Source organism: Rhagoletis zephyria, unplaced genomic scaffold, assembly GCF_001687245.7.
Source record: "Rhagoletis zephyria isolate East Lansing unplaced genomic scaffold, Rhagoletis_zephyria_1.1 Rzeph_scaffold_06083, whole genome shotgun sequence".
NCBI classification, from domain to species: Eukaryota; Metazoa; Arthropoda; class Insecta; order Diptera; family Tephritidae; genus Rhagoletis; species Rhagoletis zephyria.
This window is the reverse complement of record NW_016163166.1, coordinates 12332-31473: the sequence shown is the minus strand read 5'-3', so window position 1 is coordinate 31473 and position 19142 is coordinate 12332. Positions and strand designations below refer to the sequence as shown.

Below are 19142 nucleotides of genomic sequence, written 5' to 3'. Positions count from 1 at the left end.
GGTACCGATATAAGTATCCAATACTTTCGATACTCGGTACCGAAACGTTTGGGCTTCCAATAAGAACGCATGTAGACCAAAAATAAAAGCGGTTTAGGGGAGCCTAGCATATCAAAAGCAAGGGTGGGGGCTAATTGAGGTTTTAATTTCCATTGTCCATCGCCACAATGCAGAGAAACTTTCTTATTTGAAACATTTCTTTCTGGACGAATCGGACGATGTTAACTTTGTAGGCATGAAGGCTCCGCCCGATAGAAATTCTTTTCTGCGTCACAGGGATGCTTTTGACAGACATCCAAGTCGACTCTGCTGATATTTAATAGAAGACGTCCTGTTGGCAACGCATGCGTTGACGCATCTGATAAAATTTGCCCAACTCTCAATTTTAGACGCACGCGTATGTGGCAAACCAACATTAAGAACAAAAATGTATAGAACGAATTCAAACCAGCTGATTTTTGACCGGGGCCTTGAAAGACTTCCTTCATCCGTCAAAGAATTTTCTTAAATTTTAGATCTACGAAGGTAGAAACTGATAAAATGGAAGTTTACTGTTGCCACAGTATCAAGAAAGCGCTGAGAGTGTTTTGATATGTGGTTTCCACATTGCTTAGTACAAATTGTTCAACTTTTGGGACAGCGTCGTCTTACTCGTACTTATTGGCTGCGTTTCTTTATACATTCCGGATAATCCCATTTCACAGCCGGAATAAACATAATGCGTCTGAAATATACGTCAACATATCATCAGGAACGTTCTAAATAATAAATAAACCAAAAAGTTTATTCCAAACGTTCAGAATGAGTAAAGTAATGCAGCCATTGTGAAGCATATTCATAATCCGAGTAAAGTCGATGCTACTTTTTTGACAGATATTCTGTTGAAAATTATGTCAAAAAGCCGCAATTATGTATAGAATAGGTATTGGGTACCGAAAAGGAAGTATTGGGTGACAAAATCTTTCTTAAGTATTGGGTACCGTAAATTCAGCACATCACTATCGATTCCTTCTTATCACCATTATTTACGAATGAGGGTTAAAGCAGGGATTATAGCAACGGGTAACCCAAATAAAATTAAAACATACTATTTTAAATAAGTTTTTCTTATTTGTTCATTGCACCAAATTAAGAAGTAAATAAAAAAATTAATTGCCGCTGGCGAATAAATTTAAATTTATGAAAAAAGTTGGCATACCAAAAGAATACTGACCCTTGAGCTAGAGAAATAAGAAAACATGGACATGGTGCAACCTTTTCTGCTGAGTTTAATGGTAAACTTTTTTTGTTGCAAATTGACAGCGGCCGCTAGGGGGGATTAACGTGGAATTTCCAAAATTTTCAAAAGCTTATATTTTGAAAACTATTAAACCGATTTTCAAAATAAATAACAAATAAAAAAAAAATATGGACAGTTGGAAAGGTAATTGAAGGACCTTTCATTCAGTATATATATCTACATACATAACGCAAACATAATTTGAGAAAATATAAAAAAAAACCAAATTATGGCAATTTTTTTTATAACAATGTATGTTTTTCGTAAAAAAATACGTAACTAACTATATTAACAGATATGTTTATCAGAAAGAGCACAAAATACCGTTAACTATATATGACTTGTAGCAAAAAATTCTTGTGGACATCATATTTGATAAAATATATATAAAAATATAGTTTTATATGGAAAAGGAAAAGCGAAAAAAATACTAAAGGAATATATACAAACTATTTTTTTTTAATCGCCTTATTTGTTATAAGATTGAGTTGTAGAATTAAATGGATAATTAATCAAGCTACACTATCCACAGTATTTTTGCGTAGAATACCTTTCTGCGTTGGCGGCCTTCGGCCGCGCTTAGGGATTATAATCCTCATAACGTAGAATTCTCCTTTCTGTGTTGCCAAAGAAAGGGGCAGAATACCTTTCTGCGTAGGCGGCCTTCGGCCCCCCTATCCGCTGCCCCTGTCAATTTGCACAAAAAAAAATATGCCGTTAAAATCCGGGAAAGGGGGCGGGCCACGCCCACTTTTTTTTTCTCTAGCTCAAAGGTCAGTGCTCTTTAGGTGTTCCAAAAAGTTTGATGACTTCCAGAAATACCAAAAAGTTATTACGATGCCCAAATGCAACCCAGCTTCAACGTAAAAACATATTTACATACATATTTACGTCGGATACGTCTTCAAATTAGGCAAAGGGATTGGACAACAAAGAAGAAATAACATATATTTAATTGCAAAAAACCGCATTGTGAACATTTTTACATTATTCAATGTATTTATTATTGTTTATAAACAAACGGTTTTGAAATTATGTGAATTACGTAGAAGAAACCGCTGAGGAAAATTTGATTACTTCAGCATACATATGTATGTATAAATGTACATATGTCATCTTCGCGAGATACAGAAAATCCGAATTCCGAATTTGAACAAGGGCATCAAAAAAGTCATCGTGACGGAAATGCAGGAAATGTGCAAACTATTTACTCCAGATACATGGAGTTAATTCGGAATTGAACGAATTTATATGTTGGCAATAAAAGCCGCACGTAGCGAAACGCTGTGATTTCTTTTGCCAGGAAACTGGTTGTCATGAATTGTTCCACACCGAAAAATCCAGAATCAACGGCAACAAATACCTTAAAAGCAAATACAAAACCATCTTCACTGCCGACAAAGCTGTCATCGTCACCATCGTTGGTAACTCCTATATACTGCAGAAAAGACATTGATAATTCAAATTTATTTTGTGCTACTACTGCTGGAAGCTGTATTTCCAACACGGAACGACCAACGCCCCCGCCAAGAGCAGCAAAAGCAGCCAAAGCCTTAAAACTCGCATCCGCTGCTGCATCGGCTTCACAAACGCCAATGTAAGTTCGTTTTATTTTTACTATCCTAAAAATTACAGTAATTCGGAATGTCTGTTGCATTAACATTTCAACTTAGCCTCATAAAAACAAAATAGATTGTACCTGCATATCCATACATACAAAAATTATATCCTGGTTAAAAATTTGTTAAAAAATGTTTTTTATAGAGCTTGCATGCGCTACCGCTATTAAAAAGCCTTTATCATTTTTATTTCCTGTTTAGTTAACCAATAACTAGTCATATAACTTAAATACGTAATAGATAAACAAACAAATACATTACATATATATTTATTTATTAAATACTTCTTTACTAAACAGAACTCTTCGTAACATCAACTTCTCACTAAAGTCTAATTCACGTAATTCAAAAGCCCCTAAAATTTGCCCTGCCATCATTCACCTGAGGGTACGCTTGAAGTACACATTCTTTTAATTGGCAACAAAGGCATATTCTAATTATTGTATGTTTAAACAAATTATACCTTGATTAAAAACCAACGGAGTTTAGCACAAATCGTGGCGAATTGTGCCAATACTTTTGTCGCGTTTCTCTTTTCGTGACATTTTTCCATTATGCTCTCTACAAAATTGGTTATTTGTTACTACTACTTGACAGACTCAGTCGCATAGGTGCCTTCGTTCCATTAACATATGTATAAACTGGTATCGCTGTGTCTCCATACGAATAAATCGCGTGTACCTTCTCACGTTAAGCGGTGCAGATGATTTCACATTTGGTCCAGTCCATTCACTTTTACAACATACATACATATGTACGTGCCTTATTAAATTGTGTAAAGCAAAACGATTGTACTTCAATCAACTGTCATACTTAAATAACTTGGCGGACAGTAATGCTTAATAATTGCAAAAAGCATAGCATTGACTCAAGTGAAAACCTTCCAGAAAAATAAACAATCGGATACTTAGGCAAGAAAATAAAAAAACGAAACGGAGAAGACAGCTGTTTCAGATCCTCGGAAAACGCATACAAACGGATACCTAGTTTGAAGACAAAAAAATGTAAATTATTGATTTTCCATCTTAATTCTACCGCATTTAAGTTTAACCTCATTTCCAGTAGTTTCATTTTTATTTTTGCACTTTTTATTTTTATTAACATTTTACAGGCGATAACATTATTGGGCCAATTTTAGAGGAAAATTACCGTTGCTTGATACCAGTTTATAAAGCTGTTTAATTTAACAATAATTAGCATGAATTATACAACACCTTATTTATCACTTTGCTTTAAAATTATGTTAAAATTGCCCACTAAATACCAAGTCTTCTTTTCTTTTGTTTAATGAAATGAGGTTGATTTATTGGTGCGTGAAAAGTCGCTTAGGTGTGTGAGAAAAATACATACCTAGCAAAATTATTTGCGAAATATTTTTTTGATTTGAATTTCAAACAATCAAATCTCCCGGTAGTACATTACATCTTTATCAAAAAAGTATAACTTAGACGTTGAGAAACACGTTGTTATCGGTCGTATATTTATTAATAGACGTGAACGTACATTCATACATACATATGTACATGCATAAGTGTATTCTTGAGTGCATATACATATACATAGACAGACACCTCAATACAATAAAGGCAATTAAAGCTTATAACGAGAAATTTCATAGAAAAGCCACATATTATCGATAATTATGCATTGGTATCAAAATAAAATCTTGTTATGCTCTGGAGAATTTTCAGTGTTCTACTATGTAATTAACTTTTCAGTTGTAATTAATCCTGCTAGCTAGCTGATTTATTGTTTATATCCACTCTCACTTCCTTCGCCTTAATTTAAAAATTACTCTACACTGATGAATTTAATCCAGGGAGCTTCTGTTGTCAGATGGAGACGGAGTATAGTGATGCTACATAGCCGAATGTGATAGCAAACAAGTCTAGGAGATAATCACGACCGCAATAACGGGATCTACCTACAAAAATTATTTACATACATATCGACGGTACTCTGCAGTAACGACATAACTCAAAACTAAAAAAAAAACTTACTACTGAAAAGTGACACATCGCGAATACTTGTCTAATCCTTCGTAAATCTAAATAAAGCAGTCAAAGATTTAGTCAGAATTATACTAAGATTATACAAGGACTAGTAAATACCCGGCGTGCTTCGCGAAGCCTCGAGTAATTTTGCATCAAAGCTAAGGGGAAACCGTATTGAAACTCAAATGGGAAAACCTCTCAGGGGAAGAATTTTGTCTTTATTAGTATCTATAATTCATCTAGCCGGCAATTGTAACCCTAGTACATATGTATGTACATATAATGTGTTGTAATCGATTGGTAATAATAAAAGTTAAGATCTATCTTCACAAATCAGTGCCGCATCAGTTCAGTATCATTGCCAATCATCATAGATCAGTGATACCAATTCACACACATCCGTAGTATGTCGCACGGTACCCTGCAGTACGGGGCAGTGACTACAGGACTGCTGAATCGGTAGCTACCTAATAAACACCGTCAATTACCGACCGACTACTTGCAGTGTATTTCATCGATTACTTTTACAAGGCAATGTCCTAGGCGGTAGTCACCATCGGCTCTCTCTGCACTACCGGGAGTTACTAAAGTAGTCACTTGCGTGATTTATGGGCGCCCTCTGTCGTAGTTTTTCGCNTGTGTGTATTTTAAACATCTCATGTTCAAAAATCCAGTCTTGAACATCTTATGCGTATACTTACACATATTGTGTTTAAAAATAACCACTTTTCAGTAGCAGTTTTCCATGCAGTTTTTAGAGTTTAGAGTTTATTAGTTAAACTTAACTAAAAAAATATCTATAGAATTTTCTTAGTGTTCACAATTACACAGTTTACACATAAAATGTTTAAAATTTGTTCTAAAAGTTTTTTGTTTTGGAATTAACGCATATTAAGAGAGGTTGCCAGTCCCCTTTCCTGATGTTTGCAAATTTAGACACCGTGTTAATAAAATTAAAAAACTGCCTGTTTGTTTTACATACCAAATTTGTCGCATAGAGCAAAATTACACATCAAATGTACTTAATTTTTATTTTTTAAAGGGACTATTTTTGCGTTAAAAACGTTTGCAATTATAAACATTTCGTGTGTGTATTTTAAACATCTCATGTTCAAAAATCCAGTCTTGAACATCTTATGCGTATACTTACACATATTGTGTTTAAAAATAACCACTTTTCAGTAGCAGTTTTCCATGCAGTTTTTAGAGTTTAGAGTTTATTAGTTAAACTTAACTAAAAAAATATCTATAGAATTTTCTTAGTGTTCACAATTACACAGTTTACACATAAAATGTTTAAAATTTGTTCTAAAAGTTTTTTGTTTTGGAATTAACGCATATTAAGAGAGGTTGCCAGTCCCCTTTCCTGATGTTTGCAAATTTAGACACCGTGTTAATAAAATTAAAAAACTGCCTGTTTGTTTTACATACCAAATTTGTCGCATAGAGCAAAATTACACATCAAATGTACTTAATTTTTATTTTTTAGAGGGACTATTTTTGCGTTAAAAACGTTTGCAATTATAAACATTTCGTGTGTGTATTTTAAACATCTCATGTTCAAAAATCCAGTCTTGAACATCTTATGCGTATACTTACACATATTGTATTTAAAAATAACCACTTCTCAGTAGCAGTTTTCTATGCAGTTTTTAGAGTGTATAAAAAATTGCGGAACGAACACTGAACTGTAAAAATCGGCATTGTGCCGGACGGTGTGAACAACTCTATTTGGGACTGGGGCAACCATATTATATTTTTCACTGACACTGATAGGTACGGCACTGATATGTGTAGATACACTTTTATTGTAAAAATCACCTACATATATAATTGATTTGAGGTCGATAAATAAACGCAGATCTAATTCCGTTTGCAGGCATCGTTTCTATTTGCGCCGCTGCTACTATTCTCTGATTACGGGCCGTTTGTCTTGACAAATTTCTTTTAGCTTTAGGCATTTTTAAACACTCGCACTATTCTGTTATTTCAAATATTTTTTATTTTTTTATTTAGTAACGAACTTCCACTTTGTATAAGCCAAAAGACTCAGCCCTTAACGCACTTGCTAATTTATCAACTTCGCGAAAACAATGTGCCGAATTCCCATGGTGCCGAACAAATATACATACATATGTACTGTTGTGCATGCCACTTCAGCGTTGGAAAAATGGAATTCGACTAGACAGAGGCAGGATTCCCATAAAAAAACAGGGCTAAATTACTTTACCATATAAATTCTAATTTGAACATAGTTATGTACATATGTATGCATGTATTAAGTCTAAAAGCCTGATTATGGTATCTTATTTCAACTTAACGGAAANAACATCTCATGTTCAAAAATCCAGTCTTGAACATCTTATGCGTATACTTACACATATTGTATTTAAAAATAACCACTTCTCAGTAGCAGTTTTCTATGCAGTTTTTAGAGTGTATAAAAAATTGCGGAACGAACACTGAACTGTAAAAATCGGCATTGTGCCGGACGGTGTGAACAACTCTATTTGGGACTGGGGCAACCATATTATATTTTTCACTGACACTGATAGGTACGGCACTGATATGTGTAGATACACTTTTATTGTAAAAATCACCTACATATATAATTGATTTGAGGTCGATAAATAAACGCAGATCTAATTCCGTTTGCAGGCATCGTTTCTATTTGCGCCGCTGCTACTATTCTCTGATTACGGGCCGTTTGTCTTGACAAATTTCTTTTAGCTTTAGGCATTTTTAAACACTCGCACTATTCTGTTATTTCAAATATTTTTTATTTTTTTATTTAGTAACGAACTTCCACTTTGTATAAGCCAAAAGACTCAGCCCTTAACGCACTTGCTAATTTATCAACTTCGCGAAAACAATGTGCCGAATTCCCATGGTGCCGAACAAATATACATACATATGTACTGTTGTGCATGCCACTTCAGCGTTGGAAAAATGGAATTCGACTAGACAGAGGCAGGATTCCCATAAAAAAACAGGGCTAAATTACTTTACCATATAAATTCTAATTTGAACATAGTTATGTACATATGTATGCATGTATTAAGTCTAAAAGCCTGATTATGGTATCTTATTTCAACTTAACGGAAAGTAGAACTTAGATAATCAAAATGAAACAGATTTCGACGTGGCATTAAGTTAGGTTGAGTTTCGGCTGTCCAATTATAAGCAACACCCATTTAATAGAATTTTTGAGAGCCGTAAGTTACGTTAAGTTGCCACAATCAGACCATAATTCAATTGATTGAATGTTGATCTGCTTGTTGCATTTGCATGAAGCGAAACTGCTGTTATTTATTCTGTTGCCTGAGTAAAACCAAATGCAAGGGATAGCTTTAGATGTCAATAATACTAAGTTAATGGCTTTTTCGGGTTTAGCTCAAATAAGGAAAATATCCTTAATTGAATCTTAGCACACAATTTATTTTTAATTAGTTGGGGACAAATTCGAGGACAGTTTGGACCTTGTTGGGGAGTAGTTTGGGGCCACTTAGTGATTACTTTTGGACTATACTACTGGCCCCAAACTAATCCTCACCTAGTCCCGAACTGGACGCTAACTAGTCCCGAATTGGTCTCGAGCAAGCCCCGTCTTTTAAGACTTAAAAAATGTTTTCGCACTCATAATTATTTTGAAGGCTTAAAAATATTTATCTCGCTGATAATTATTATGATTATGATTATTATGATTTTCGATTTGATATCCCAGACGCATTTGGCGTACCTTGTGGATATTTTCACATACTTATATATGTTTGCAGTTTATTTTTGTTAATTAAACATTCCGATTAAAGTTTGATACAGTTTTTTATACCCGAGCGCACTTGTGCACAAGGGTATATAAATTTTGTTTACATAACGGTTGTATGTAACAGCCAAAACGAATCGAGATAGATATAGACAAATGTATACATAAATGCTCAGAATGAATAGAGAAGTCGATTAAGCCATGTCTGTCTGTCCGTCCGTCCGTCTGTCCGTCTGTCCGTCCGTCCGTCTGTCCGTCTGTCCGTCCGTCCGTCTGTCCGTCTGTCCGTCCGTCCGTCTGTCCGTCTGTCCGTCCGTCCGTGTACACGATAACTCGAGCAAAAATTGAGATATCTCAACGAAATTTGGTATGTAGGTTTCCATTTATCCAAGGTAGGTTGGTATTGAAAATGGGACCGTAACCACGCCCACTTCCCATATAACGGTAATTTTCAGCAATACGAAAACTGCGATATTTTAGTAACTACTGGAGATTATTCACCAAAAATTGATATTTACAATAAGTTTTAGACGAGAAATAAGAATATTATACATTTTTGGAAAATGGGCGTAGCCACGCCCACTTATGGTTACATGTGTATATCTTAATAACCGCTGCACCAATTTCTTCCAAACTTGGCACAGTTGTTGGCCTTCGCACAACATACCAAATCGCCGAAACTTTTTAAAATCGGACAATAACCACGCCCACATCCCATATAACGGTAATTTAGAGAAATACAAAATCTTCGATAAATCAGTAAATATTAAAGCCAATTTATTCAAAATTGATGCTTGCAACAATTCTTAACTAAGAAATATGTTTATGGTAAAATTTTGGAAAATGGGCGTGGCACCGCCCACTTATGATCACATATATGTATCTCGGTAACCTTTCTACCAATTTGTACCAAACTCGGTATGGTTATTGTACTTGCCACATAAAAGCAAAACGTTGAAAATTATTGAAATCGGACTAAAATTGAGGCCGCTTTTCATATATCGGTAAAAGTCAGAACTGCTTGAAAAAAAATCGAAATTTAAGGACTCTAGTTTACTCAAAATTGATACGCCTCAGCTTACCATGTAGCGGTAGCTTTCGGAAAGGTGAAAGTCATATATTAAATACTTGCGCCGGGTATTTAATGTTCGGCTCCGCCCGAACTTAGCCTTTCTTACTTGTTGATATTAGCAATCAAAAAAAAAAAAAAAAACGGATTTTCGGCCCACGATTTTATAAAAACGCTGATGTTCTAAATTTTTTTATTTTCATGACCTGTTAAAATGTTGCTAAAAATGTGGTTTTTACATATAATTACTCTGGTATTATTAAAGAACATTCTCTTAATTACATACCTGTCTTGGGCAGTTAGAATGGGCCTAGTGCCCAAAAATATGCACTCGGAAAGAGATAGTAAAATTAAAACGTTGATACTGAACGATTTACGCATTGTCATGGGTTGGAACTTGTTATCAAGGGGTTTCTGGAGTTGCTAATTAGGAATCTGAAGTCAGTTTTACAAAATTAAAAATGGCGGATCGAAAATGGCGATCCATTTTTTTTAAATTGTTGGATTTGTTCGAAAACCGGCACTCGAGAGTTTTTGAGGTCGCCGATTACGACTCTGAAGTCAACTTTTTTAAATTCAAAATGGCGGATCCAATAAGGCTATCAAAAAAAAAAAAAAAAACGAAGATATTCCCAATGAATGTCCGGCATGCGGCGAGTCGCCCCATGACTCACAGCATCTCTTCGTATGCCCTCTAACTCCCACCACACTAACGCCCCTGTCCCTATGGACAGACACCGTCGAGGCTGCACGCTTCCTAGGGCTGCCGTTAGTAGAGCTTGACGACAACGATTGAGGGACTAGCCGATCTGGGCGGGGTTGTTGTAGCCGCTACAACGCCTACAGAGGTGGTTCCATACTAATCTGGTTTAGATCCAATCATTGGATCATGAAAAAAATAACGCTAGTCCTAAATTTTTATATGAGAATTGAAGTCGGTTTTGTTTTTTGCTTAGAAATTACTTGGGTTTATAGAGAATTTGACTAGCTTTCCTTTCCCGTATCTCATATTGCGATTATTTAATTGGTTCGTAAGATATACGTGATTAAGGGAAATTTTTATTTATTTTTTTTTTGGCTGAACAACGGTAAATTGCAAATATCTCGAAAAGCTATCTCGATTTTCGGAAACTCCCCTGCCGAAAACATGCACTTTGTTCGGCCGCGCTTAGGGACTATAACCCTTACTAAGTAGAATTCTCCTTTCAGTGTTGCCGGAGAAGAGGGCTTATACATAACTCCGGCCACGCCAGTTTGAAACATTTATTTTAAATTAAAGTTGAATCCTTTGAATACTCGTGTATGCTAAAGTTTTTAGATTCGGGTTCTGTGTTTGGACACAACAACCGAAAATCATTATACAAATAACTAACCCGAGTTTCTCGGTAAGGGGCAACAAACCGTTTGTTTAGTTCGTTCATATAAAGCAGTGTATAAAAATATACCTATATGCGAAAGGCAAATTTATCTGTTTAAAGATCACCACTAATATTTCCTGCGAACACACATCGATTTACATCTTTTATCTCGCTTCCGACACAGAATTGTTTTCGTACAAAATTACGCAAAAAGCTGTAAATTTCATACCCGTTCGTTTTTAGGCATGCCATTGTTACGAATGTCGACAACTCGTAGCAAAATCCGAATACGAAATGTTTCACAATAGGGGTGTTAATACGTTCCCACGACAGTTGGGTCTACGTAACCCGAACGGTTCAAATTTATATCTGGCCAAGGACACTCACTCCAGCAACACTCCCCAAAAACTTTTTGGGGAAGTTGTATGTTGTTATAACAACAAGAGTGGTGTTATTATACTTCAAAAAGTTTACAAAAAATATGGATATATGGGTATCGGTTGTAAGAAGAATTCGAAACAAGATCAACTATAATTTTTGTTGTCAATTATTCCTTTGGAACCTGTCAAGATTTTTAATTTTGAATGCATTTTGAAGGATCTTACTATAATTTAAACCCTATAAATACATGAAATTATATTAAAGGATACAAATTTGAAAGGATGTTTTTCAAATTTTTTAATTAATATTTTCACATTTGTCCCTTAATCAACCCGAGAGGACATGCCAAACGATAAAACACTTTATTTTGTCTATTTAATATTATGAAAGGAATTTTTAAAAAGCAGGACACGAATTGTTAAAAAAGTTGAATTTAATAATTTAAAGCAGGACAGGAATTGTTAAAAAAGTTGAATTTAATAATTTAATGTTCATCATACGCCCGTCTGACCAATTAAAAAATGTTCTACAGTTGCATATTTTCAGGACATACACTAATTATTCGACCCCTTTTTATATTCTTGGACAGTCTAATGTACATACCCTGTAGTTAAGTGTACCAGTTGTAAACTACCTCACAACTAGTATGAACCGCATGGCCAACTAGTCTTTTTTCCATGCAGTCAACTGGTATTTTTAACATGGGGATGTCCTACGAGATGGTAATTGTCAGATTTCGGTCAGAAATATACCAGTCTCAACTAGTTGAAAATAGACTGAAAAATACTAGTCCAATTATCAGTCGAACCCACTACCTTGGGAGTCAAAAAGTAAAATGAATTCATGAATATACAATAAAGAACGTTTGATTAAGTACACTTTAATATATTACACATTTTTATTAAGCATCCTTAGATTTGCCAATAATTAGTGTTAAATTTTGTGAGTATTAATTAAAAGTAAAAATAAATACATAAATATTTCAAATTTTCGAACATAACTTTAAATGCAGTTTTCATTAAATCTCATTAAAAATAAAAACTTTCAGGTACAAGAAATACTATATTTTTTTCTTTTTTAATGTTAAATATGCAAAACAAAACCGTTTAGTTAAAAATAAAATAAATACTTTAGTTCATTTTCGAGTGAACTTAATTAAAAACAAGTAAGAGCAGTTCGGCAATGCCTAAGGCTTCATACCTTTCATGAAAATGAAATGATTTGAAAATTTTACTTTAACAGATTACTGCATTTGAAAAAATGTATATATTCACAGCATACATAGATAGAGGAGGTAAATATATAAAAAATCATATCTAAACAATCAGAGGTATGGAAGATATACCTTATATAGCAACAATTTAAGTGATTTTCATTGCTGTGTGATCGCGGTATGTAAACTGGTATACCCTTTTGTTAATTTTTGTTAATTTTTCTGTTAACTTTCTGTTGATAATGAGTGAAAATAATGCGAAATTTCATGTTTCTAGATGCATATATAGAGAAGTTATAAAAAAGAATCTCATATCGGAACAATCAGTTGTATGAAGGCTATAGGTTATAGCGACCCGATCTTTGTGATTTTCATTCTAAGTTTTAATAAGTGGAAAACGGGTGGAAGTATTGCAAAGTTTCATGTTCCTAGCTGCATAAATGGAGAAGTTATAATGAAAAATCTCATATCTGAACAATCAGTTGTATGGGAGCTATATGTTATAGTCGTCCGATTCTTCCGGTTCCGACAAATGATTAATACTTTATAAAAATACACTCACCCACATACCAAATTTCATCCGGATATCTCAAAAATTGAGAGACAAGATTGCATACAAACAGATGGACAGACGGACTCAGCTCGACATTCTGATCATTTATGTCTACATTTTAATGGGTCTATATCTTCTTCTTCTAGTACTTACAAACATCGGACCAAAGTTATATTACCATTTTATGCTCATGAAAGGTATAATAAAAGTTTTCATTTAATTAACTTAAATTCAGTTATTAAATATTCTTAATTTTTGTCTATAGTTTGGCTTGTTGATTGATAATTGGAATTAATCAAATTAGTATATTAATCGTGTAATTAAAAAAAGTCAGAAATAATTGAAAATGGTCAAAAATAACAAAGTAATCTTGTAATTAAAATTAATGAATTAATTAACAATTTTTAATGAACTATTATTCATTAATCATTAAAAAGGTGCTAATACTCGTATTTAATTATTAAACGGTAATCCAAAAAAACATGCTTTAATTAATAATCATTATGATTATTAATCATTATTTAACAGGTCTGGTATAACTGAATATGTACTCGCTTTATACCCAAATAAAAGTTATATATTTTGTGTACTTTATTGTATTAAACTGTCTAAGTCAAATAAAACCGGACATGAATATATCGTTTTGTACAAGTCTGGTAATTTTCGATATGTAATTCGGTTTCAGTCAGAAAATTCTAGTTTCAAAGTAGTATTTTTTCTGACTAGTTTGGGGTTTCACTGCAGGGTAAATACATATCTACATTAGACTGCATCACCAAAAACAGTTAGGGGTTTTCCTTCGGGATTAATTAATTAATATTTCTGAAAAATATTAAGATTACGTGAACTGCACCGATTTGAATAAAAATGGTTTCTTAAAGAACTTTTTGAAAAAAGTCTCCTCAGATAACAAAACCCATTAAGCTTAAAAAATCTGCATACAAATATTTAAAAATCTTTTCAACAGAATCGTAATAATGAGATTTGATGCTTTTTTTTCTTTTTTTCAGAGATTGCTTTACGAAAAACTTGAAAAACTGGGCCAAAACTATTCTCATTTAGACTTATGGGATCTCAGTAGAAAGATATTTTCCCACTGTTTTTATTTTGTCCCAAAAAAAAGTCATTCGTGTCCCAATATTTTTTTTTTTCAAATACTAACACATCCTAATTCAACTTTGAATTACTTTCGTTAATCCTACTTTTCTCTTTCATCCTTTGAATGAGTTCCAATGACACCTCACAAGTCTAGATCGGAATAGTTTAGGTTCAGTTATTCAAGTTTTTCTTGTGCTAATCGGCCGCTGTGGTGTAGTGGTAAGCAGTGCGCGCTTCCACTCCGCAGGACCCGGGCTCAAACCCTGGTCAAAGCAACATCGCAAAAAATATAGAAAAAAGGTTTTTTCTTAACTGCGGTCGTCGGTCGGCAGGCAATGGCAAACCTCCGATTGTATTTCTGCCATGAAAAACAGCTTCTCATAAAAATACAATCGCCGTTCGGAGTCGGCTTAAACTGTCGGTCCCTCCGCTTTGTGTGACAGTATCAAGGCGCTCGCCACAAGTCGGAGGAGAAGCTCGGCCAAACACTAACATATGTGTAAGCGCCAATCTATTATTATTATTATTATATATCTTTGAAAAAAGTTAAAAAACCGCATCAAAGTTCTCATTATTACGATTCCGTTGAATATATTTTTATGCAAATTTTTTAAGCTCAAACCGTTTTGTCATTGGAGGAGGCTTTACAAAATATTTTTTTATTGCCACTTTTATTGCAACATAGATTGATTAAAGGAAAAATACTGATAAAAATAAAATATTTCACACAAACAGGGATGCAATTTTGAAATTCCTGCCCGTATTTTGTTTGTAGGTCAAATATTAGTGGCAGTGTGCTACTATGAAAGCACGGCCGAGTAATCATAGTCAACTTATGTACAGTAGTCGAAAAAATTATAGCAGCACAAATTTTGACAAGTATTAAAATATTATTTTTGTTGTTATTTAATTTTGGTTATTTTTTTATAGTTCATTCTTTACCAACATCCGTATAAATACAAGTTAAAACGCAGTGTCACACGATAGGAAATTTTCCGAAAGCAAATCGTATCCCAATGTGTGAATACCCAAATATTTTTCTTTTCCCAATCACGAAAAATAATTTGTTGAAATTTTTCAATACCAGATTGCTGTATCTATTGTACCAAGCTTTTGACTACAAAAAAAAAAATTGTTCAAATTTTTTTATTTTGTACCAATAGCCCAATATAAAAATGCACAAGTCTGTACAAATGTACCAATCGAGTAACACTGCCTTAAAAATTTATGCAATTAAAAAAAATTTCAACGAATTTTCGTAAAAATTTTGAGTTTTTAATTCGATTCTGAGTATGCAGTTTTGTAGCCCATTGAATTCTAATAGAATAAAGTACAAGTTTCAAATGGCTAAAAATTACGGTTGATTTTTTAGAATTTTTAAAAAAGCTCGAAATTTGTACCAAAGTTTGTTGAATTTTCTTAATATTGCTTGGATTTACACGTTTTTTTTTTAAGAAAAAAATAACCAAAATTAAATAACAACAAAAATAATACGTTAAGACTTGGCAAAAAGTGGTTCGGCTATAATACTTTGACCACTCAGAACACCTACAACCACCCCCCAAATAATGTAGTCAGTCGTTATTCCACACTACCGCTAGAGTGTAATTAGTGTAAGCCCTTTACTAATTTGAAGTATTCTTTAGGCCAAAATATTTTGCGTGATTCCGATTTCTTTGGCAGTACTGTAAACTGCTCATTCATTATCTGTGCTAATCATAAGTTTGATAAGAACATCAAACTTCCTTCATACAAATGTAGTATATCGAATGCTTGTATAGAATATAACCTATCTGCCGTTTTCACAAAAGTGAGATTCCTACATTAAAATCCACTTTAGACTTAATTGTCATCGATTATGTTTATGCTAACCTTGTATATCGTTTTTAGTAGCACTAACTAATGAATTTCTAAGTTTAAATTGCAATTAGTGATGACAGTTAAGTTTCAGATGGGTTATAACTTCAAAAAGTAGCTTTTGTGAAAACTGGAGATAGGTGGTATTGAATATAAGCCCTCGATATACATAGTGTATGTACATAAATATATACCAAGTAAAAAACGAATCCATCGTTAATATTATTTATGGCCAATATATGAGATTTAACCATTTAGCCTTATGTACTCGCATACATACTTCAATTGTAAGCCTTTAGTTTCTGCAGGGCTATTGCCCCACATTTAGTATGAATTGTGCAATCCGCGAATTACATTTCAGTTACCTGTCTTCGAAATAGATAAATCGCTTTAGACATGTATCGACGGGTTGAATATAAAGTAATTTGGTAAAAATGCATTTGTTTTTATTTAATTTTAATTTCATATCTTCTAGTTTGACTCCTTCCTTTTTTAATGTAAATAAATATGTTTATATTGATAAGTCCTTTGTGTTGATTGCTTGTGCATAGAAAAAAACCTTCTTAATATTAGTATTTGTGATTGTATTTTTAAACATTTATAATTTTAAAATTGTTACTTTTATTTTTATTTTATTTTTGTTTTTATGGTAAATTCTTGTAGGATAAAAAATATTGAAAACGTATCAAGTCACGCGAACGGCGATGAAAAAGATGAAGAAGAGGAAGAAAAAGAAATTTTTAATGATGCCAACAGGTAGGTATTGTTGCATTTGGTCGAAAGCGCACCTCTGTACTTTGCTCCTCCGCTGCAATGAAATCACAAAATTAAGCTCATTTAAAATTTAAAAATTAAAGTGGCCGTAATTTTAAAAATAATTATTTTTCTAAAAATAACTTTTGATATTGCACTCACCCACCATTTGCATACTCGAAAATTTTGCATGCACTGTTTTTCAATTAAATGTTTCGCACTTTTCGTTCCTCTTAGCCAATGACTCTTTCAAGTTGTTTCACAGATTGTTATTATCATTCACAGGAGAGAATCTGTTACCGAGGATGCAGCAGCAGTACAGGTCAATAAACTAAAAGTAATTAAAGAAGGCAGCGAAGAAAACAAGACATTTGACTCCACGGCTACTAAAATAGAGACAGGTGGAACAAATTTAGCCTCAAGCAACGTTTCTGCAGTCGAATGTGCTGATACGCTATTGCCAGATAAAGCAATATCAATCACAACCCAAGAAGAGCTTGACGATCAAGCAGCTGCGCAAGTGCAAACAACCACGTCTGCTGAACTCAATGAATGCATAGAAAATACATCTAAGCCAAGTATTGTTCCTATAACAGTTGAAAGCCAGCGCGGCGACGCGGATAGCGCCGATACTGATAACCGGGACTTAGCTGGAGCAAGCGCAACCGACGGACTATCATCTAAAGCGTCAATATTTGACGATACTCCTCTTAGTCGCAATAACTCCACCGGTTTGGGAAAGAACAAATTATCAGAAACACCGTCCTTTTCAAAAATATCCAGCAGCTTACAGAGCTCGCTTGGCGCTCTTAGCGGCAATCGCCCAGATGAGGTGAGTTTAGTCAAGTGCTGTAATTCGTTGGAATTAGATATATGTGGCGAGCGCGCGTGTGTGGCGAATGAGTGAATCGGTGCGATTGTGTGACCTTAAAGAATATACGTACAAGGGAAACATTTGTAATATAAAATCAAAACAAAAAAAATAAATTTTTTAAACGACATGGGTTTGGTCATGAGTTGGATGCTAATGTCCGCTGTTTACGAACAGTTAACCTATCGGTATGAGCAGGTAAAGTGAAGTAAATTTCTTGTTTTTAATTGTTGTACTTTTTTATTGTTTCTTTAACCACATAACCTGCTTGACAAAGCCGTTGAATACGTATATATGTACATACATATATACACACTATAAAGCAACTCCGATTCAATATTAATAGGTTGTCTATTTTCTCATTTCAAGAAGTATTAAGTCGTATGGGTTTTTCTATTGTAAGCTTATTCGTTTTAGAATTTTAATGAACAAATACTTCTGCAGATAAGCAATAATCGAACGTTGGAACTATGACGCTTGAGAAAAAATTGAATTGTTGCCTACCTTCCGCAGTTAATAAATGCTCAGTATCATAGTGCTGCTAAAAAGCTCGTTTTATGGATTTTATTTGTAAATCTATATATCGTCGTTGTTTGTAAACGTTGGAGCTTTCATTGATAAGAATTGTTTATTTACTTTTCGTTCTCCTTTACATTGCTCTTTCATACATACTACACTTGTAGATACATATGTATCTATGTATGCACATAAAATCTTCTCTTCGGTTTGCTCATTTTGACCTATAATAAATATGGTTAATTCTTTTAGAACTTGTTTTTTTTTTACTGTATAAATTTTTGTGCTCTCCGAGCGATCCACAGTTGAATACATACGCATATGCTGTCAGTACGTTATACAACCGAGAATGTACATACATATACAGTGGTGGCAGAAATAATAGAAACTTTTTATTTTGACCAGTTTTGGCTATATTACTTTTGTTTATACTGTGTTTAATATTTTTTTATAAAAGTCTACCGCATTATATAGGCAATTCTCAATTCCCATGACAGCCAGTTCTACGTACTGGAATGACTCGGGTTTTACCCGACCAAGGGCTGTTGTTTCGGCGATCTAACCCCGTTTAGGTCGGCGAAGTATCTCCGAAGTTGTTCGTCCATAGGGCTACATTCGCTACGGGCTGGCATCGAGTCAAACCCAGGGCCAGAAACCTACACCTGCTGTGTATGCCAGAGACGACTACACCACAACTCCACCTCAGTCAAGTGCAATGCTTGCGAGGAGTGGAGTCAACTCAGAGTCTGCTCAGGTCTACGGACACATCGGCAGTGGACCACGTCGTTTGTGGCCCCCTGCTGCTCAAACAGAGTAGC

The 19142-nt window shown here is 34.1% G+C and overlaps 1 protein-coding gene across 1 annotated transcript; it reads left to right on the top strand.

Annotated features, from left to right (window-relative positions):
- The first annotated feature begins 2176 nt into the window (after positions 1 to 2176).
- LOC108372840 (uncharacterized) lies at positions 2177 to 18448 on the top strand. Its single transcript, XM_017628624.1, has 3 exons — positions 2177 to 2876; positions 16848 to 16940; positions 17223 to 18448. Exons 1-3 carry the CDS (start codon positions 2596 to 2598, stop codon positions 17842 to 17844), a joined length of 996 nt encoding a protein of 331 aa, XP_017484113.1. The 5' UTR covers positions 2177 to 2595; the 3' UTR covers positions 17845 to 18448.
- Positions 18449 to 19142: the final 694 nt, after the last annotated feature.